The following is a 22,981-nucleotide window of genomic DNA, read 5'->3' as shown; positions in this document are numbered from 1 at the left end:
GATCGAAGAAGTGGTACGATATTGCATCTTAATAAATGGCGTGCTCCTACAGGGTCTGGGGAAGGTTGGTTGTAAAAAGGGATTGTTGATTCTCTTTATATAGATGGTTTGAATATCACTTTCCTTTCCTTTTCTCCACGTCTTGATGGAAATTTACTCTATGTGTTGAATTTACATTTTGTTAATCCTTCAAAAACGTTTCATGTTTTCAAAGTCAAGAAAAAAAAATTATTTTAATAGTAACAAACATGCATTGAAGTCACAAAACACGGACGACAAAGATCCATTTTTTCCACGACATTGTCCACGTGTACAGGAATGTCGTGTGTGTATAACATAATTAAACCCACATGTGCCTAACTTCTGTCTCTACTTTTATTTTCAAAAGTAAATGTTGTCTACATGTGTTGAATGGAATACATATATAAATATATATATATACATACATATACGTATACATGTTTGTGTGTGAGGAAACTTCATGATCAAATTAAACTGATCAATTCCTCCCTTTCGTTAGAATAAATCTTATCATTTGAATGAAATGTAGCATTGAATTAGTCCAATTGAGGGGAAAAATAAAGTCAAAACCAACTCTTAAACATTTGACTGAATATTGAAAAGTAGTGAAGTACATAAACGTACTTTGACGGTGCAAGAAGAGCATATAATTAGTCCTAAAACGATGGTACGGTACACGATAAAATAAGATTCTAAATTAAACTATAATTCGATTGTTTTATAAACCAACCAAGCCCGAGTCAAAACCATAGAAGGGTCATTCTCGTGCAAGACATGGGGTCTGTTTGGGGACTGTATAGCACCATTGAAACGCAACAATTTGCAATGCTGCTGCCATTGAAGAGAACGATATGTAAGCAATGCTGCTGCCACAAAAGAGTAGTGAATATTCTTCATATCAACTCTACTTATGGTTTGGGTTCACATGAAAATGAGTTACAAATGCTCACATGGGTTTTCTCTTCCACACTCGAATTGCATTTGCATTTGCATTTTCATGTTGGGATTCAATTGAATTGAATTGACTCAATTTTCTCTCAATAATTAGGGCTAGGCCCATATATGGCCCAAAGTTGATAGCACTCTAGCCATGATGCAGACTTGGTTCTGTTTCCAGCATAAGCCCATAATGAGTACATTTACAATTAAGTTATCACTGCCACCCTCCAGCCAAGAGAAGTGCCAGGAAAGATGCACAAGCACTTGCATGACAACAGATGGAACACAAGACATCTGATATCTATCCAACAATGATTATCAATCAACAATGTGTCTCTCCTCTGCAGTTAGTTGAACTACCTTGGTTTTCAGTGCCGCTATCTCCTCTTTTTTAGTATCCTTGGATTGGTAGAATAAGCTCCCAAACACATTGCATTAAAATAAGTACTACCGAAGTATTATCTCAGCTTCATAATTTCAATTCTTTCAAAACATTAAAGGAATCAGAAAAGCCAGATAGCACATTCGAAGACGACGAAGAGCCAATCACCATAAAAAAGTGAATATATCTAGCCATTTTCCAAACTACTTTTTTTTTTTATATATAAATGTGTGTGTGTGTGTATATATATATGCAACATTAATGTGGCATTGTGGCCGCCCTGCCGCCTGCCAGCCTACTCATAGAGAACACAACCATGCAGCAAAGAAAGGGGAGGGGGTGGGTTGTTCATGCAGGGCAACTCACAATCATTTTGATAGCAACATTAAATGTGGTTGCTCTTAATATATTAATGGGTTAGGGTGGGGGAGCTGAAATCTCCGCCGTATATTTCATCTAATGATCATATTTATTGCCACGTCATCAAATGTCCGACAGCTAGATTGCAACAATCAAATTCTTAAGTTTCTTGATACAATCCCTACTTTGCAACAATCAAATTCTTTTAGCTTTCATGAGGTATATATATATTGGGTGTGATTGGCAGTGTGTTTACACTTGCTAAGTTTTTGGCTTCATCGCACTGCGTTAGACAGAAAATATATTATATAGTTGACGGCGTTACGGAATCACTGCATTAAGCTAAGTTCTGAAACTGTACGGAGGTAATAAGATAATGAATCACCCCACCCCTCCCCAACCATACATATTCGGGGTGTGACGATAAAACAGAAGTTTGTCCTCTATCTACGCTAAATTCCATTTTTGTCGAGCTAACCGCGGTGATAGACTGGAATCACCCCACTCTCGCCCAAACCTAATACATGTTGAGAAGTGACAAGATACCAAGCTAGATTCCATGGGATCACAGTTAACTTGTGAGCTTCTAAACCGAGTTAAATGATGATGTACTCATACTGATACAAGTATGTATGTGTATATGTATGTGTATATATATGTGTGTATATATATATATATATATATATATATATATATATATATCCATATGTTCTCTTCACATTGCCTTGCCTTAACCTCACTAAAAGATGTTTTATGAGAGACATATTTGCGGCTACGTGATGCTTAAAATCTTAAAGAACACAACATATGAAACAATTAAGAGTTTAAGAACCCAAAATGGAGAGAGACATGACAGTATATAAATACAAGGATTTGGATCATATAGCCCATGCAGCATAAGCATATCTGATTCAGTTCATAAGAATCATCTCATCTAAAGGAAAAAGGAGAAAGATAGAAGAACAGTCTAAGTTCATTACACAATAAAGGTGTCTACAGAAGCATTTGCAGGGATTTGATGTTAGCCAATTAAACACATCCATTTTACCTTTCTTACAAGGCTAGACCATGTCACCCACATAGGCGGAAATCCACTGTTTCACATTCAGAAATCTTATTCAAGTAAATACAAGGAAGAGGGGGGGGGGGGGGGGGAAGCAGCCTATCAAAGCTCTTATACAATACCAAAGTTTTGCATCTTCTCTCCTCGTGTTGAAGGGAGAAAATTCAACAATGGAATGAAAGTATACCTAGCTTTTAAAGAATCGTGATCACATGATGTAGTAGCATGCCGAACCTGATTTGAATGCTGACATCAACATATCTGCTTCATCACCAGACAATGTTTTACAAAGACAGCTTGGCAAAAAGCAACTCTAGCTCTTGTTCCACTGATGCAGTCCTCTAACAAAATCGGGAAAATAAGATCAAAATCTATACTAAACATGCACTTTAATGCTTGAATACATGTGTAATCGGGAAAAAAAAAGGTGATTCACTCTACTAAATAAACTTGTGATTGAAAAAAGCTGATCCACTATACTAAACATGCACTTCACTAGTTAATTTTTTTTTCAAATTACCATTTTTTCCATAATGGATCTCTCCAGGTGTTTCTTATTGGCTTATATAAAGATCTATTTCAGAAAATATACCTCAGCAGACATAAGATGTAGAATCTTATTGAGGACCCGCAAACGATGGGAAACATAAGCACTGTTCGACGGGAGTTGCTTCATCCTTTTAATTTCTTCGTCAACAGCTGTCTTCTTCTCTTCACATCCCATTTGCTTCCATCTATTATTATACTGGGTACTGACATTAACATCCATGATCAGATCAAGTGCACCCCTGCAGTTTATATGAACAAGTATAAAACTACTTTATCAGTAAAGAGTCAAAAAAGTAGGGTGCAAAATACATGCAGACACTTCCTAACAAGAAAAACAAGACATACAAGATAATGAAGATTGTGAGACACCTTCCTCCATGATGGTGTTTACGAAAAAAAAAAGATAACATATTTCTTTATGCCTTCACCTCTAGCCCAGCACACTTTTAGACTTTTAGTAAACAAAGTAAGTAAAAATTGGTATCTAGTGTCAAATCCTTGAGAGAATCATCATAAGATGCAAAAGCAACTACATCAAACTAACCAACTAAGCTGGTAAATTCAGTTTTTATTATACGTTGAGTCATCAATCTGCTAGTGGTTCAGTACTCCAGATAAATACCAAAACTAAAGTTCAGCCAAGAAGACTTTATGGTAAACAACTTCCACGCACAAGGCTCCCGCAGTGGACGGGGTCGAAGACATGTAGAATGTAAGCAAACCTTTCTCGCATAATATGTGGAGAGGTTGTTTCCAAGAATACCATATGATACTTTCAAATTGATTCACAGATGTCTTGCAGGGGATAGGAACTCTTCCCAATAAATTGGAGTTTACAGTCAAGAATCATCATATCTGTTAATGAATTCAGAAACAAGAAATTTTTACTACGTCTTCTAATATTAAAGAAGCAACAGACCATTTTTCGAAAGGAAAATTAAATTCAAGGGAAAAGAAAATATTTCCACTCTGCAAGCAACCCCAAATACACTATATGATTATTTCAAACTCGTACAAATTGATGAAATCAAATGATCTCTTATGACGAGAAAATTCCAAAAAAGATATCATTCTCCAAAACTCTTCTTTTGCCCCAAAATGAACTGATCCAAAACATACTATAAATCAAATAAAATTCCGCCATTATCAGTTAATGAAATCAAATAACAATAGCGACATCACTGCAAGTGAAGACCACAATCGGCATTTCCATTTAATAAGTAAAGCGAAGAAGCTAACTTCAACAACCGAAAATTAGTAATTCAAACTGACGCAAGCAAAAAAGAAGACCAAGACAACTAAAAGTCAGAAATCAAAGAAACTGCATAGCATATTCCAGCTAGGGTTAAGTCTGCTTCAGAATTTCAAACAGCTACGTAGCCAATGTTTAGACACCTACACTGCTAATTGGATGAAATAAGTACAAAGGAAAAGAATGGAAAGAACAACTGTAGAATCAATATGAAATAACATACAAATCTAAAAAAACAAGAAACAAATTGCTTAATTAAGCACATTCAGTTGAATTTTCTTTTCTTCTTTGTAACCTTCCAAAGTGGTCTCTATGACATATGTTCCTTTCTGAATCTCTTCTATTTCTTAAAGCATTGTATTTGTGGGATGATATTAACATAATAATAGCATTTAGGGGAACAGGAGTAACAGTTACGATTTCTAAAACCCAGTAAGAAACACAAATTAGCAAACGTTTCTCCATACAAGATTTCACATGGTTAAGAGAATCTGAGACAGCGTCAATTGCGCAGACAAAGCAAAGACCGAATTTTTAATTCTGCAATTCAAGATAAAACTCACCACGATCGGTACCCACAATAAAGATAACGATAAAACAGAGAATTAGATTAATTGAGATAGCTAAATTTAAACCCTAACCCCTGTTTGGACGAGCTGCAGAGAGATTTGTCAACAAGAGGAGCGAAAACAAATCCTCTGCCTTGACCGAACTACAGTGTCTGAAAAAACCAAACCGAATTGCAGTTGTACGCTACTCTATTGGATTATATCATAAAAAGGAGTAGGAGAGAGGAGAATTTACGTGTTCGTCATGTCCGGCTCGATGCACCAAGCAAACTGAGAGGGGAATACGTTTTTTCAGTCTATAAAACGCACCGTTTCTTCAACCCAAACTGACTTTTTGGGCATGGCTAGTCGGGTCACCATTTGGCCAGCGGGCTTAGGCCTGGCCCGAAATTAGATCGGGTCTGGGCAACCCAGCCTGACACCTTGGACGAGCCTGAGCTTCATTTTTGGGGTCAAGCACCGTCCCGAAACTCGACACTTCGGGTCAATTTTGACCTTGCCCAAGCCCGATCTAAGTCCGACTAGGCAACATACATTTTATATATATATATATATATATATATATATATATATATATATTATTGCAATGTATGTGTGTATATGTATATACATAATACATATTTATTATACATATGTATATATATAATACATTTTCCTCAAAAAAATACAAATATAAAATTATATAATCAAAAACTCGGGCCCAGCCCGATCCAAAGGCCCGAGCCTTAAGGGCCTGGGCTTCATTTTGAGAGTCAAGTCCGGTCAGAAACCCGATTCTCAAAATAGTGTCCAGGCCTCATATTTTCTAGTCGGCTCCGCCCGATGCCGAGCCCTGACTAGACAAATGTGGTCTCTTCAGATTTCAGAATTTTAGCCCCAAGAGGATATTCAAATACTTGAGATTTCTAGAAATATATATTTAATGTGAGGTGCTTATCAATACTTTTTATTTTTTTTAACTAACAACAACACGATATAAATTATCCTTTTTGAACATTCGATATAGGTTTAAAAGTTCAGGCTCATAAATTTTTTATATAGATAACAAGGTAAATTGAATCTAAGTCCAGCACGTGACTATCAAAATAAGTACTTATCAAGACCTTACTTGTCACTTGAGTTGAGCCCTTTACTATTAATTTGATTAACTTTTTTTTAAAATCTTCTTAGGCAACTAATTTGAATTTTCTTTTTAATGGACAATTTGACTTTTTGATTTGGGTTTCTTGTGAGCTTTTGTTATTTATTTTTTAAATAGAATTCATGTCATTTGCCTTGTCATTTTAAACATATATATATATATATATATATATATATATATATAAAATTCATTTCATTATAAAAAATGTCACATATGCATGATTTTAACGGATCAAGCAAATCATCCAAATCATGATGATGAGAATGAAGTTTTAAAGCAGCAAACACAATAATAATTTTACTTAGTCTACCTTCACTACAACAACTATGGAGTGAAACAATTGAACATACAATTTGCTTTGCTAGCTTATTATCTTTCATGAACTTACCATTGAAATACCAAACTTAATTTGCAGAGCCATGAATATTCATCCTATTCATATCAACCATGGCAACAGTGAGATTCAAGATCGCCGGAGGATTAATCGAACCCGAAATTGAAATCCCACTCTCCTCAACCATTCTCGACTTGAAATCCATCATTTCATCAATGCTCAACGTAGAAATCGAACGACAAACTCTCTACTACAACCAAATCAGAAAGAGTGGAGTCTACAAAGGCCACAAACTGGAGGACGATCAAACTATCGAATCGTACCATGCCACGCTCTTCAAAGGCGCAAACTTCATCGATCAAGTAGGGCTTGTTCTAACACCATTACCAGAAGGACAAAAGAACTTCAACATTACAGTTAAGTACACTAAGCAAGTTAATGTTGAAGTGAACAATTTCAAGCGGGTGAAGGAGTTGAAGAAAGAAATTGAGGACTTTTGTGGTATACCCAGCGAGAAATTCGTTTTGGTTCATGCGAAAATGGAGATGGTCGATAGGGCTCGTATGTACGATTACTATCTTCGCGGAGGCTCTGTGGTTGAAGTGATCGAATATGATCCAGATGATGATGAGTAGTAGAAGAACAATTGAGTAATTAACTATATAGTATAGGCTTAAAGAATTATCTAGCAATTATGCATGAATAATTGCCGGTCATAAGGCAAAGTTGTTCTACTACTTATCTGTTCTTTTTTTTTCCCTTAAGAATCTCATGAATTTCTACTCCATATATAAGAAGTTAAATAATCAAATGTTTCTGTTATGGTGGGGAATCTGGATTTGTCAACATTTAGTAATTTATTGATACAATTATTTTGGTAAAAAAAAACTTCCGTGCACAAGATTTTCATAGTACACAGAATCGACTCGAGTGGACAGAATCGAGCACATGCAGGATGTATATAATATGCCACTTTGCTAAGTGGATGGTCACGCGGTTTCTACAACACTTTTGGTCACCGGCACTAATTGAGTGTAGTGTAATGGTAGCTAGATACATTCCCAATTGAAGACCTTCCACTTTTTCATTAATGGTCCATCATAGCCTGCCTTGCTAATGCTATGTTTCTTCATTTTAATCCACAAATTCTAAGCCATTTTGGAAATAAAATAAGATAAAATATAGGCAAGTAAGTGGTGGTACCCTAATCATGAAACTTTAAAATTATATTTGATAATAATTGGTTTTGGTTTTGTAGAGGCTTACTTAGGCTAAACAGTTTCGTTTTCATAGGTTTTTGAGTGTTTTTCATGTGTTGGGTTCAGAGGTATTCGTGAAGAGCTCATCTTTGAGAGTTTTCAAATATGTTCTCATGGGTTTGACAAATACCTTAGAAACTAATCTAAGAAAATTCTCAAGCACAATCCTTAATAGTTAGTAGCAAATTTGCTTGGCACATCGGTTCGCAATGGGAGGGCTAGGTGGGAGAGTTTCAACCTAGGGATATGAATGATCGATTTTTTTTCCAACTCTAGGGATGTAAACAATCGATTTTTTGATATGAATTTAACCAATCAATCGAACCGTTATCGAAGGTTATTTTGATCAGTTATGAATTAGTTTCTAAATTATTTTTCTTTTGAAAATAACCGAACAAAAGTGATCCATCTGATTTCTACGATTTTTTTAACACCCCAACCAACTTCCTTTTTGAATCCTCCCAACACAACACAAGGGGTTGGGAGTGATTCAATTATAAAAACACCAAAAAAAAACTAAAAAGACAAAACACCTCACATGAACCTTTCTCCCACACAAGGTTTTCTAACTAAACATTCTCACCTCCCATTACAAAGCTTAGAAAAGGAAATCATGGCTCACATCATTAACTAATAGATCAGGCTAGTTTTTCTTGTATAATATCTACTATATGAACATATATATGATATTATCAACATATTAATGATTACATATATTATCAGCATCACAAACCATTACATTTTACATATGAAAAATATAAAATAACTCTTACACACGTGCGGGACAAAAAAACAATGAAGATTATATGCACGCCATAATTAACTAAGTACACCACAGTTAAGAACATAACATTACGTAATACACTCCAATCCTTCTCACGCTGAAACTTTTCTATTCAATTTCTTCTCGTTCTCTTTTGCTCGGATTTTCTCTGCTGCGATGTGATTGCCGCCTCACCTACAGATTTTCCTAATGCATTTGCTGGGCTCCTAATGATGGTCGAAAAATTGAATGCTATAGATCCAGGAACATTCGATGTCAGTGTTGCTGAGTCACCGTTGCTTGAGCTATATGAGGTGGATTTCGGTTGGGGAAGGCCTAAGAAGGTAAAGATTATATCAGAGATGGAGGATTTGAGATTGGGATGGTGTTGGAGATTCATGAATTGGAGGTTTCTGATTCTCTGTTTGTAAATGGACTCAAAGATCTCTAGTTTGTTAACGAACATTGAAGATACATCTAGGAAGATGAATTCCTTGAGGAAGTTTGTAGAAAGAAGGGAGTGCCGTCATGAGTTCACCGCTACAGCGGAGTATGTGGCCTAGTACACTGGCGACACTTGTGAGAAGGAGATTTGGGGCTAGATTAAGTATTTAGGGTTCAATGAGGAGATTTGAGACAGAACATGGTAGAGATAGCGGGGTGTTTGAAGGTGTGCATTTTGACTAGATTTTGGGGTGCATTTAGTAAAACTTGGGGTGCATATAGCACTCATAGGAATGAAACGTCACCATCAACTCATCTCACACGTGCCAACCAAATTAGTAACATTATCAAAAACGCATTCCACATTTTTTTTGTTCATTTACAAGTTAAGCGAGACTCTTCTTCTTCTTGTGATAAATCTCTCTTCTTTTCTTCTTCCTCCGTTAATTTTTTTTTAGGTTCCATTGATTTACATATAATCGGAGAGGAAGAGTTTAGAGAGAGAAACGCGGAGAAAGAGAGAGAGGAAGGGGCGTTGAAAAGACGAAACTGATCTCCTCCGCATCTCTCTGCGCCTTCTCTACTCTCTGAATACTGAATCCATCCGAGGAGACGCTGTTTGTTCGACGGTTTCACGATGAACGAGAAGGCCAACGTATCTAAGGAGCTTAATGCCAGGCACAGAAAGGTATTCTTTTCACTTCATCCACATCTATGCTTTTCCAGATTTGAATTCCTTATTTTTGGTCATTTTCTTTGAATTTGATTGTTGAATTCAGTTAATGTTCGTTGTTGTTGTTTGATCTAATTCTTATGCGCTTTTATTGTGCTTGATTTTCTATTTTGTTTGATTTATGCGAAATTAACGTCATTTCAATGGGATGTTGATGCGTCTGAATATAGTGTGATCTGATCTGAATAGCTTCGAGCGCGATTGTGTGGTTTTATATTGCTGAAATTCTTGTTACAGATTGGTTTTGGATAGCTTTTTTCTGTAGCTCGATTCTTGATTAAGTTCTGATCTAATTTTACTCTGGATGATGAGAAACATGTTGTGGTTGTTTCCGTTTTTTGAAGTTAATTGAACAATCCAAATTTGTTAATCTTGAATTTATTTTCTGTATTCCTTCTTTTTAATTATTTTTTTTTTGACCTTTAATATCTGATGAAATGAGCTTAGGATCAGTGAATAGCATTATGTTTGGAAGAATATTAGCTCTTTTTTTATATTCCATTTTGTTGGAGACCTTTGAATTATGAGTTAGATGGTCTTTTATAATTGATCATTGTATTCTTGGCAGAGGGGCACCATTAGGCATCTGATGCATGCATTAAAGCATGTATCACGCCAATTCTCCATGTTCGGATTTTTTTCCCTGCATGATGCTGATTGTGAATTTGTGATTGTTTATATTATGTTGGATGTTTAGTTCCTGCATCTTTGATGGCTTTGAGGTAGACTTTAAGAAGTAATATGCTCTCTTACCTTTACTATCTTTTGCTTAGGGTGATTTCTTACCTGTTCAGTCTTTACTTTGCAGATTCTGGAAGGGCTTCTTAAACTTCCAGAGAATAGAGAATGTGCTGACTGTAAATCCAAGTATGTATCTAGAAGAATCTGAGCATTGTAACTATCTTAATAGTAAAACACCATGTTGGTACTTGATAGAATAGATATTGCCTAATAATGGATTTTCTTAGATAGTGTCACATATAATCGAATGCTTAGTGTCACATGTAATCCAATGCTTAGTGTCACATATAATCAAATGCTTGTTTGCTATTTTTCTTTTTATTACTTTTATGAGTTATGGTAAATTTTGTGGTAGTGACTTTCTTTTTGTGCAGAGGTCCAAGATGGGCTAGTGTAAATTTAGGCATCTTTATATGCATGCAATGTTCTGGGATCCATCGAAGTCTTGGTGTACATATTTCGAAGGTGATGATGTTCTTAAATGCATTCTCTATTGTTACTATAGTATAGGAAGTTAAGTAGTGAGGTAGAGAACCAAAACTTCTATAGTCTTTCATTTGCGGATTGACAGCACAAAGTACAATAAGGTTTTCTACATTTCCCTGGTAAATTTTTGTAAACATCTACTTTGGAGATCTACCAGATTTTGTTCAATAAGTTCATCTCTAGTCATTATTTCTGAACTTTTTTATTCTAAGATTTTGTAGTAATAGTTTGTAATGTTTTCCTGCAAATTTACACCTCCATCGCTTGTGAACTTCAATTGTAGTGCAATTGTGGCATATGACACTATTTTCCCTCATTGGTTTCCAGCAAGAATCAATCACTTGTGTCAGTCTTTGGTATTGCCCCATTGGTAATATGGGAAACAATTTAGTTTTCATCGCAGCATGCTCATTGTTTTAGAGTACCAATTTGTTCCTTAGTGTCATTCATTCATTTTTTTTTTTTTCTGTTCAAAAAAAAGAATCTTTTAATTAAAAGTTCTTCTGTGTTCCATTCATATTATTTTATTTAGTTAGCCATGCACAATTTGCTTCTTTAGTTGAATGATAAAAACTATGCCCTCTGTTGTATAATATTCTAGTGATTCTGGATGTCTATTGCATCTCATCGACATTCAACTCAATAGTCGATGAAAAAGCATCCTTTTATGCAGATGACATGTTTTGAATTTTGTTGGGTTTGCTGCAGGTTCGATCTGCTACGTTGGATACATGGCTACCAGAGCAGGTTGCATTTATTCAATGTAAGCTTGTCTTTTAGGTCATTGCTCATGGTCAATGTGGTTGATGTTGGTGTCGTTTTAAGATCAACCAAAAGCCTGGAATTTAAGAGAATTATTGGTTTTCTTTGCAGCAATGGGAAATGAAAAGTCAAATAGTTATTGGGAAGCAGAGTTACCCACAAACTATGACAGAGTGGGGATTGAGAATTTCATCCGTGCGAAGTATGTGTCATAAAGTTATCCCATAGACTGTACATCTCCTTTCCTGTTACCTTGTTGATGTATTCTTTTTGCATGAAGATATACTGTGTTATTGTTGACTAACTTGTTTGATTATGAAATTGTCTTGCAGGTATGAAGAGAAAAGATGGGTTCCTAAAGATAAAACACCAAACTCCTTGCCTAGAGGGCAGGAAGAAAGGGCTTCGGTGCATTTGCAGAGACCTGCAGAGAGAAGTGAGCATGGATTTGCCAGCAATCCAGAAAATACTTGTGAGGAAAGAAAGAACCTTCAAACTCCAAATGTAAAAGACAGTGTTCCTGCTACAAGAATTAGAATGCCTGCTCCTCCCAGAGGGCCCAATCAGGTGCATAAAGAAATTTTCAGACTTGGGTTCTGTGTGACCATCAACCATGGGTTACATGCAATGAGTAAGAGTGAGAGACTGAAATATATGCCACAAACTGAAAATGATAATTTGGATAATTTTTGGTTTGTTCATGTCTTATAGGGCCCTAAAATGTTCTCAACAGGATTAAAGTCATATCAAAGTTTTTTTTTGGGTAAAATTTGTGGTTTTGTATGTCAACCGCCTGGCATCTAATTTGTGGTGGTCAGATTTATTGTTTATGGAATCATAGTCTGTTCCACACTATGGCAAGTTGGTGACACTTATGCTGGTTTGCCCATATGGATGTGTGTGATGATGGATATGTATGAACAGGTTACTTCTGTATCAAAGCCTCAAGAAGCTAGTCAGACAACAGATTCACTAGTGGCTCCAGCCGAAGCAACAAAGAAGGCTGCAGATGCTGCTCCTGCTGCTTCTCCCCCTAAAGTTGACTTAGCTGCCGACCTTTTCAACATGCTTTCCTTTGACGGTCCTAGTGAAAATGGCTCAGAGGCTGCTCCAACTGAGGATAATTCTTGGGCAGGCTTTCAGTGTATATCTTTTACTTCTCTCTTTGATATCAACGTATTAGGATAAACAAAGACATTTTGGCTTTGTCTTTTTGTTCTTTTTAAAAATATACTAATTCTGTTGAAATTCTTCCTTTGTTGCAACCAGTGCAATGTGTAGCTATACTTGTATAGTCTTGAATTTTGATGCATGTTTATGCTCTTTGTGAACAAATTGCAGCTGCAGCTGCACCTGCTGAAGATGCATCGACAACTGTAAAAGCTAGTCCAGCAAAAGTAGTTGAGAATAATACCCAGTCGACATCTGCAATTGAGGATCTATTTAAAGATACACCATTATTTACAACCACGCGAGTTGCGGATAAGCCCCAAAAAGATGTGAAAAATGATATTATGAGTCTTTTTGAGAAGGTATGTGATTTAGGAGCAATTTATTGCATTTTAGGAACTGATTTAGGAGCAAATTAAGGCTCCCGCAATGGACAGGGTTGGGGAAAGACAATATGCACGTAGCCTTTACCCCCACATAATATGTGAAGAGGCTATTTCCTAGAGTTGAACATGTGATATCTAGGTTGCAACCATGCAACTCTAACACCGACCACACGTTCGCCTGTCATTTTTTAGGAATGGATTATTCAAAAAAAAATTGTTGATGTAATTATTCGCTTGCTGGAGTGGTGCTGATCCAAGTGGGATGGAATCAATTTAAATATATGCGGAATTTTAAAGTTTCAATTTTATTCTTGTGTTTGCATTGAAAATTTTCAATGTTCGCTATTACATTAGAATGGGATTGATTTCATTTAAATATACAGTAAGTTTCAAAGAACCAACTTAGGTCACTTGTTCTGGAAGTCTTGCACTTTTGTCTTTATATCAGTTGGAGTTCATATATGCATTGCCTGACATAACAATTTGGACATTTTACAGTCAAATATGGTGTCACCATTTTCCCTACATCAACAACAACTTGCTATGCTCGCACAGCAACAGTCCCTTCTCATGGCTGCTGCAGCAAAATCTGCTGGTGGGGACTCAAAACTCTCTGGAAAAATCCAACAACCTACGTCCAACGGTGTCAATATGCCCACTCAAATCTGGCCAAACATTGGCCACCAAATTCCAGGAATGATGATGCCGGTAGGTGGACCAGCTGAACTTCAGAAACTTATGCAGGTAGAGTGAAAAATACAACTTCATCTATCCTTAGTACTGCTTGATTATTTTATCTAATTCGTCACATTGGTAATTAACTGATCTTCGAGTTAGGCAAGCAACATGGGACAGGCATATCCGACGGGGGCTTCTGTCCAATTTCCAACGTCCAGGTACCTTCCTATCCACGTGTATAGCAGCAGGCGTATCTGAAGCTGTAGTAATATCTAGTGTTTCCTTGTCAACTGCCTGCGTGAATCAAATACCTAGTTTATGTGCATCTCATACAAATAACCTATGCTAGTCTTCCAATCTTCTCTTTTCAGGACATATCATGGTCTCATTTTTTAACCGCACATTAGAGTTGTTCTTTTAACAAAAATTATATTTTGCTGGTAAGACTGAGTTGCTGGTGCAGTAGAAACCAAAGAAGTATGGCACAGTCCGAATTTAATTATTCAGGAGTGTTCTAGCAAATTAGGCGTAGAGATATGTGGCCATGAAGTAGGGATTAAGTGGAACATAATTGACTGTGTGGTAGAGTCATTTCAAAACCCTTCTTTTTTTTTGTTTTGTTTTGTTTTTGGATCTTAGCTACAGGGAACAATAGCTACTGCTGAAACATTGAAGAATTGAAACCATTGGCCAGTTTTGTATGAAAAAATTCAAAGTTTCTGAGACTACGGAGTTGTGTGAATAAATTTACCTCTACAGTATGCTTTCTTCAAGATGTTTATCTATAGTATACTTTAGGACTTTCTCGTTGAGTTTTATATCTTGTGATTCTTTGTCAACTTCCAGCATCCATGAATCAAATACATAGTGTATGTGTCTCATACAAATAACCAATGCTAGTCTGCCAATTTTCTTTTTTCAGGACACTTCATGGTCTCAATTTGTTAACTGTGCATTAGAGTTGTTCTTTTAACACAAATTATTCCACCACCTATGTCATATATTTTGCTGGTAAGACTTGAGTTGCTGGTGCAGTAGATACCAAAGAAATGGGTCACAGTCTGAAGAATAGTTATTCACGAGTATTCTAGCAAATTAGGCGGAAAGACATGTGGCCATGAAATAGGGATTAAGTGGAACAGTATTGACTGGGTGGTAGAGTCGTGTAAACACCTGTTTTTTTTTCTCTATATATTTTGGAGCTTAGCTACATGGAACAATAAGCTGCTGCATGGAAGTATTGAACCCATTGGCTAGTTTTTATGTAAATTTTTGAAGTTTCTGAGACTACGGAGTTGTGTGTTACCTCTACAGTATGCTTTCTTCAGAATGTTATCTATAGTATACTTAAGGTGTATTTTTTAATGTTTTGCTCTTTCTCGTTGAGTTTTATACTCCGTTATCTGTCTAGTTAAAAGAACTGAAGATAGAGTCTGCTTTTGAGTTCTTCCAAGTTTGTATAGGGTTTCTATGGGGCCAACATTAATGTGTTGATGAGTTGATCCCATTTTGTTGTATTATGAACCAAGAATCTGAGCAGATAACAAAAACCTCCATGTGCACTGTGAATTGATATGTCGTGAATCTCGTCTGTGCAGCCTTTATTCTATGGGCCAAGTGACACAAAGTAATGGTGTGGGGAATAATGCAGTCAATGCAACTCAATCAGCGTCGTCAGCATCATCCCCATCACAGTCAGCGAAGGATTATGATTTTTCCTCTTTGACACAAGATTTCTTTACAAAGCACTGAGATGGCCTTGTCATTGGTAATACTGGCTTTCATCATACAATGCCAAAATATTTGTCACATGAAAATAGCATTTGGAAGTTTCTTTTCATGTGTTGGGGGCTGTAAACAAATATGAAGAGCAGTTTCAGTTTTTCCTTTGTGTTGGGCTGGGTGATGGATGGTTCATTTGTAATAGTAGATGGAAGAATAAGAAGATTGGTTAGGAATTGTTGGGTTCATTGTCCCTTATTCTAGTTTCTTCTGTCGATTTTCATCTCAAGAGAAGTAGAGCATATTGCACATCAGTGATGCGTCAATCTTATAGCCAATCAAAAGTCATCTGGTCCTACTTTTTTGAAGAATCAAAGCCGACCACATATTGATTTCGAGGAATGCCCCTTACATATAGTCCATTTGGAGGGTAGTGCCAATGGGCAGCCGCCACTAATCTGTAGTCGGTGCCGCATCTATTAAAGTCGGAAGAAGAAATAGTTAAGTTGATTATATCCCTAGGTTTTAATTTTCAAGGTCAGGAGTTCAAATTAATTTGTAGTCTTTTTCTCAATTTGATATTTACACTCACTCAATTATTCAAAGGGTTCAATTCAAGATTTGCTCTCCCTCAGCTATTCAAAGGGCATGTTGAGTTGCGCGAAGCTCGGTTACTAATATTTGTGGTTGAGACGAAAGCTAATTTGTTAGGAGTAAAGAAAATTAACGTAGCAAAGCCTGATTGAAATTGGCTCGCAAGTAATTGTCATGACTTACTGTTCACTAGTGTTTTTAAGTCATCTTGGGTCCATAAATTTCAGACAGTTTAGTGTGATTAGCTCCTCAAAAGGCATTATGCGGCCACCAAAGTAAGAGCGTAAAACCAAAGCCACAATCAGCATAATCGTCTATGGTCAATGACTTCTTGTAATTGTGTACTTCTTCACATTTCCAATCCATGCTTGCAAAACCAGACACACTATTGGCTAGCCGTCAAAAGCTTCCCCACCGTACACCTGCTTAAAATATGTCACTTAAAAATGATTAATTGACTTTGTATGTATAATTGCCTAATGTGTCCAAATCTTGAATCAAATTGTAGCCGAACATTGTAAATCACATTCAAACTTAAGGACAATGTATTGGCTTTTCTCACTACTTGTTCACCGTCTTCACTTGAAAACCTTGTATGCTACTCATTGCGTGCTTGACTAGTTGATATTTCTTTGTTACAACTTAGAACCTTATATAAGCTACTCATTTTCAACGTTTTGCCTAACAATTCCCCTACATTACGTCAGTTTTTATTGTCACCAAGATATATAGAAATTGAGTCCGGCAAATATCAAGCTAACCACGTTTTTAATAGGTCCATTCCAGTCGGTAGGTTTAGTACTTGGACAGATACATGAATTAGTAAACATAAATTGATCACCTTCAAAACTGTTTTTGGTCTTGATGACGTATCACCCGGTAGAGTGACGTCAGATGTTGTCTTCGGTATCACTAAGAATGGCCTGCACAAGAGAACACGTAAACTAAGGGGGCCTCCAAGGGTGTGCTAATTCGGAGGGACCTCTCTGACACTCAAGTCAGAAAGCTATCAACTAGGTGTGCTTGATGTTCGGAACTCTCTAGTAATAAGTCAAATGCAGGAGTTCAAATCATTTACCTATAATGGGGATTCTCTTTATATGAGTTGGATAAATTTCTAGTTTTGGTAGAAGTAATTTTCTCTCTCTAATCTTAGATGGATTTACAAAAGGTGAATCATATCTTGATTCATTCCTTAAGGAGAGTTGGTATCTTCTTGGGACTCGGTTTTCATGTGTTTTGTTCACCATGGGTTAACGAGGAGCGATGCTCAATATTATGTCAAAGGGGCATCGCTCTCGGATGTATACTTATAGATTGGTGTCATTGGCTCTACTTTTGTCCATGGTCAAAGAGACTTCCGAATAGGAGAGCTTGGTCATATATGCCACATGTCAAGGTATTAGTGGAAGTTATTTTGGTATTATCATACATAATCGCTTGCATTTTTTATTTTATTTTTAAAAATATCACAGAGAATTACGTTTGTGGTTCGAATAGAATCTTGAGCACACATATACCTAACCCAATCAATTGTCAATCAAGCCAACTCTCATTAGTTCATAATCGCTTGTAAATTAGTTGAAGACATGCACATATATTGCATAATTGTGCGTGTGTGTGTTTTTTTTTTCTTCTGCTAATCAAAAGCTTTTATTGCCATACTAAGCCAAAGAAAAATTGCCACTGCACCAGTCATGATAAGTACGAAAGAAAACTTACCGCCAATACGTCTCGTAATAATAGACCATTACGTGTCAACGTATCTCGCCTCCACTTATCACCGCCATCCAGCGTGTCAACACTCCAGTTCCAATTCGCTATTGGGTCCCACCCACCAAATCTCCTTGAAACGGCCACAACCACTGCCCCCACCATTGCATCACCATCTGAATAAATCTTCCCCTCCCTCTACTTATAAATGCCTCCGTCTTCTTTCTTCTTCTCATGCTCCAACGAAAATGGCGATTCCTTTTGCGAACCTACTGTTATCGACGAAACTCGTTGTTATCTGCACTGGAGTCTTCTCAATTGCTGTGATTTTGAAGCAATCGACGCCGTTAATATCTGATTTTGCAGTCACTGGACTCCCTCTAATATATGGCTCTGTGATATCATGGCTACAGCCGCCATATCTGTACCTAGTTATCAACTTTATCATCATCTCCATTGTCGCAACATCCAAGCTCCAACAGCACCGCCAACACCCAAATCTGGAAGACGTCTCTGCACCGTCGCCAGAGATTCTCCCTCAGCCACTGCCAGAAGAGGATGTTGGTTCTCTAGATATTCCAGCAGAGTACCTACCGGTGACTGATCAGACGGTGCAAGATGGAAGAGTGATGGAGGAGGAGGAGGAGGACGCGAGGTTGTTGGAAATGGACGGTGCTTATTATACGGCGGTGTTGCGACCACTGGAAAGGAGTGATTCCGGTGAAGCGTTGATTGAAAAGGAGAAATACATCTCGAGACCACCTGTTTCGGCGAGGTTCGTTCAGAAGAAAAGTTTGAAAGCCAGTACTGAAGGTAAAGTTCTGTACGAAATACGGCACCGTCCTTATACAGTATTGAGTGTATATATGTATATATAGTTAGCTATTTTTTGGCCGTGATTTTCAGGGGGAAAGGCGTTGCGAGTGTGGAAGCCGAAGCGGCAGGACACGCTGGAGAGCACGTGGAGGACGATAACGGACGGCAAAGCGATGCCGTTAACAAGGCACCTGAAGAAGTCTGACACGTGGGACTCACGTGCTCGAGCTGTTGCAACCTCCTCTCCGGTCCAACCTCCCCTGTCAAAGATCAAGAAATCCGAGACCTTCAATGACCATACAACCACAATCGCGGGAGAGAAGGACGAAAGTTTGCCGAGTAGCAGCGGCAGACTCAGAAAAGAGCCGTCGCTGAGCCAGGACGAGTTGAACCGGAGAGTTGAAGCTTTCATTAAAAAGTTCAATGAAGAAATGAGGTTACAGAGGCAGAAGTCATTGGATCAATACAAACAGATGTTTGGTGTCACGGGGTAATAGGCATTTTTGTGTTCATGGCAAAGCTTCATGAGAGCTGACCGTTGCAAAGAGTGTTGGTCGGTGCCTCCGTCGTTTGATGGGATACTCGGAAAAGTCTGCCGCGGCAAAAAGAAAGAGCAATTTTGCAGGGATGAGTTCTGGTGTTGAGCAGATTCAATGGTTGGCAACTAAAACAAGTATTGTAAATTAGTTCAGTTTCAGGGAAAAAAATAACAAGAATTTATCACGTATATTCGTTTTCATTATTCATTCCTTTTTATTTAGGATTATATTTTTATCATATATCATTTCTTACTATTTCAATCTATTATATATTATTTTTTATTATTTTAAGCCACATTATATTTTTGTATGTGTTCATCTTGCTTTATTCTCCCTAGAGATATGAAGGTTTTCAATGTTATCCTCGTGCCTTCCATATAACACTCATGTCTTGACATTAACAAATTGGTTATCTATGCCTAGATTTCTTTCTCGCACAATAATCTCATATCAATTAATAATTAATATTGGGGTCTGCGACATAGCTTATGAAAGAGCTTATGAGCACTAGAAACAAGTCACTCGTCCTTGTAGGGTTAAGAAGCAACACACCAAGGATATTCTAGTGAAGGTGTGTCCTGCTTACAAATCATTGCATAAATGAACACATTTTACAACGGTTGAGTTCCACCCTACTCAAGTGGTACTCATCCATCAATTGTTGAAAGCCCAGCCTTTCTGTTGGCCCACCAAAAATAACGATAATTTATCTCATATATTGGTTTTCGTTATTCATTGTTTTTATTTAGGATTATATTTTTATCAATTCTTGTTTAATTCATATTATTTCTTACAATTCCACATCCTTATATATATTTTTTTACTATTTTAATCAATTATATATCATTTTTTATTATTTTAAGCCACGTTGTGTTTTTGTAGATGTTCAACTTGTTTTTTATTTTGCCCTAGACATATGAATTCAATGTTATCCCAGTGCCTTCACATAACACTCATGTCTTGACATTACGAAATTGGTTCTCTATGCATGGATTTCATACTCGCACAATAATCTCATATCAGTTCATTAATATTGGGGTCTATGACTAGAGATGACAATTTGTCTTCAACCTGTGCAGATTTTTCCCGATCTGAGGCTTGTGCGGGGCGGGGATGGGGCAAAAAATCTCAACCCTCTATAGGGAGGGGCGGGGATGAGTATGCCTCCCACCCCAATCTCGCAGGATGCAGCAAGACTGGGACGAGACATAAATGTCACCCAGACATGAGGGGCGAGGTAGGTGTGGGGAGGGGACGGGCGACTATGACCCGCGCCCGCCCTGCCCCTCCCCATTAACATCCATATTTGTGACATACCTCTCAAGTTTGAATCCTAAGATGTGTAGTTAAGGTAACCATGATCCTCCCCGCCCTACCCTACCCCACCCCATTGGCATCCATATCGAAGACATACCTCTCAAGTTCAAATCCTAATATGTGCAATTAATTTTTTAATTTTCAAAGATGTGGGGCTGGGGCGGGGACGGGATATAAATGTCTCCCTAACATTCGGGGCGGGTAGATGCGCGGTGGGGACAGGGTTACCTTGACCCGCCCCCGCCCCCGCCCCGTTATCATCAATATCTACGACATATCTTATAAAAGAGCTTATGAGCACTAAAAACAAGTCACTCGTCCTTGCAAGGTTGACAAGCGACACACCAAGAATCTTCTAGTGAAGGTAATAATTATTGCATAAATGAACACATTTCACGACTGTAAACAAGTCACTTGTCCCTCCAGGGTTGAGAAGCAACACACCAAGGATCTTTTAGTGAAGGTGTGTCCTACTAACAATCATTGCATAAATGAACCCATTTCATGACGGTTGAGTTCCACCCTACTCAAGTGGTACTCATCCATTAATTTTTGGAGCCCAGCCATTCTACTGGCCCACCAAGTCACTAAAAGAACATTAAAAAAATTAGTAGAATTTATGTCTTCTAACGTGATAATTACAAGGTAATCATGCCTATGTAGTGTTTTTAACATTTTTGAGTAACATATTAGTACCTCTACTTGCCAACACTAGGAAGCGTGTATCCAAGCAAGTATAAACTGATCTCAGTGTCTTTGGGATGACTTCTTTTGTCCCATTATCCCATATACTAAAATAAACGATCTCATGTGGGCATGTGGGACCCACGATTTTTCATATGAATCATGTGCATCCATCCCAATATTTGGGATAGCGGTCACAAAAAACCGCTGGCATCCTGAGCATGTGAACGAGGATGCTCATATATTCTCGTTAGGTGCTTGTTCTAAAACGAGGAGGCATTAGAAAAGTAAAAATAAAATAACTTATTGGTTCATGCAGATAATTTGAGTAATGAAAGCAGGCTCTACACGTATATTCAAATGTCAACTTTGCTAAGAAAAAAATAAATGAAAACCAAGAGAATTTAAATACTGTCATAAAGGTCATAAGCCTTTTGTGTCTATTGCAACCACATTAGCCACTGAAAGCATCATCATCAGGAAAAAAAAAGTATTTACAACTTAAAAGCAGATACAAAAAAGAAAAGAAAAAGGCATAGTAGTAAATTAACCAGGAGTTCAGAGGATAATAAATAAAACAATAACCCTTTTCCCAGCTACTATAGAAAGCCAACATATTTAATTTGATCGTTATCCTCACATCTCTATGCCATTTGAGGAAATCACCAATTAGAAAGTATATATATGGAGGATACACTCAAAGCCTGTTTACACAACCCTAAATGAACACTTATAGTAAAAGAGTTGAGCACACTGAAAAGGGAACTAAGACTGAGAAGGTACAGTCCATAATAAATTTAAACAATACAATCTGTAGAGCCATTAAAACTGTAACCTATAATTGATCAGAATGAACTGGTTACACAAACTGATCGATCTGTCTGTCACCATCAACGAAACATGGACACAAGAAAAACGGCGTAGTATTTCACTTAACCTCGAAATGTACATCTACAAGCAACAAGCTATCTGTGCAATACCTTAGAAATAAACTCATCGCAGTTCAAAATAGTAAACTATTCTTTATGAAAAAACATTGTGAGTACCTGCGATGGAATTGGCAACTGCAGTAACTCGAAATCTGCTATAATGACCATTAATCCATGAAACGAACAAGAAATCTCCGCAGCAATCTCCGTTTCCGAACATTTCTTCAGAATTTTAACTGGAAACGTATGTTTTCAAGTACAGACACAAACATTGACGAGATCGATCGAGCTCCACTATTAAATACTGAAAAAATAGAGAGAATGAGAGATAAGATAGGCGAATCGACCAAGCACGAATTTCCATCCTGACTGTAAACACAATGACTAACAGAGTGAGATGTAAGCCTGTAACCAAACTCGTGGAATGCATTTTGAGAGAGATGGAGAAGAAATAGTTGATGTCTGTGACTGTGAGCTGTGGCTGCGAGTCACACTGATGCGGGAGATCTTTCGTTCAATTAGGCAACCGGGAGAAACGGCAGCGTTTTAATATCTAGAACAGTAGAATGGTTAGCAAATGTCGAGCTGGGCCGAATGACAACAAAAAGTTGAGCCCGTGTGTATAGCTGGTTTGG

General features: G+C 37.4%; 3 protein-coding genes across 8 annotated transcripts; 2 read left to right on the top strand and 1 right to left on the bottom strand.

The window, feature by feature from the left end:
- Nucleotides 1-2,657: 2,657 nt before the first annotated feature.
- LOC119985257 lies at nucleotides 2,658-5,422 on the bottom strand. Of its 4 annotated transcripts, none has more exons than XM_038829496.1 (4): nucleotides 5,371-5,395; nucleotides 4,037-4,169; nucleotides 3,358-3,553; nucleotides 2,658-3,106 (listed from the first exon to the last, which is right to left on the bottom strand). In XM_038829496.1, the coding sequence occupies exons 2-4, from the start codon at nucleotides 4,078-4,080 to the stop codon at nucleotides 3,050-3,052; spliced, it is 297 nt and encodes a 98-aa protein (XP_038685424.1). In that variant the 5' UTR covers nucleotides 4,081-4,169; nucleotides 5,371-5,395; the 3' UTR covers nucleotides 2,658-3,049. The 4 variants fall into 4 exon arrangements, with proteins under 4 accessions (XP_038685424.1, XP_038685423.1, XP_038685425.1 ...); XM_038829495.1 differs by having other exon boundaries at nucleotides 5,208-5,386; XM_038829497.1 differs by lacking the exon at nucleotides 4,037-4,169 and having other exon boundaries at nucleotides 5,371-5,422.
- A 4,050-nt stretch (nucleotides 5,423-9,472) lies between these two features.
- On the top strand, nucleotides 9,473-16,031 carry LOC119986051 (ADP-ribosylation factor GTPase-activating protein AGD5-like). Of its 3 annotated transcripts, none has more exons than XM_038830586.1 (11): nucleotides 9,473-9,764; nucleotides 10,618-10,676; nucleotides 10,925-11,015; nucleotides 11,745-11,799; nucleotides 11,910-12,000; nucleotides 12,131-12,365; nucleotides 12,723-12,942; nucleotides 13,140-13,330; nucleotides 13,853-14,098; nucleotides 14,192-14,250; nucleotides 15,631-16,031. In XM_038830586.1, exons 1-11 carry the CDS (start codon nucleotides 9,714-9,716, stop codon nucleotides 15,782-15,784), a joined length of 1,452 nt encoding a protein of 483 aa, XP_038686514.1. In that variant the 5' UTR covers nucleotides 9,473-9,713; the 3' UTR covers nucleotides 15,785-16,031. The 3 variants fall into 3 exon arrangements, with proteins under 3 accessions (XP_038686514.1, XP_038686516.1, XP_038686515.1); XM_038830588.1 differs by lacking the exon at nucleotides 15,631-16,031 and adding an exon at nucleotides 15,444-15,629; XM_038830587.1 differs by lacking the exon at nucleotides 15,631-16,031 and adding an exon at nucleotides 14,955-15,352.
- A 2,247-nt stretch (nucleotides 16,032-18,278) lies between these two features.
- On the top strand, nucleotides 18,279-19,681 carry LOC119985930. Its single transcript, XM_038830410.1, has 2 exons — nucleotides 18,279-18,874; nucleotides 18,968-19,681. The coding sequence occupies exons 1-2, from the start codon at nucleotides 18,310-18,312 to the stop codon at nucleotides 19,369-19,371; spliced, it is 969 nt and encodes a 322-aa protein (XP_038686338.1). The 5' UTR covers nucleotides 18,279-18,309; the 3' UTR covers nucleotides 19,372-19,681.
- The last annotated feature ends 3,300 nt before the right edge of the window (nucleotides 19,682-22,981 follow it).

Source organism: Tripterygium wilfordii, chromosome 19 (assembly GCF_013401445.1).
Source record: "Tripterygium wilfordii isolate XIE 37 chromosome 19, ASM1340144v1, whole genome shotgun sequence".
Classification (NCBI taxonomy): Eukaryota; Viridiplantae; Streptophyta; class Magnoliopsida; order Celastrales; family Celastraceae; genus Tripterygium; species Tripterygium wilfordii.
The sequence above is the reverse complement of the archived record's forward strand: the minus strand, read 5'-3'. Positions and strand labels throughout refer to the sequence as shown.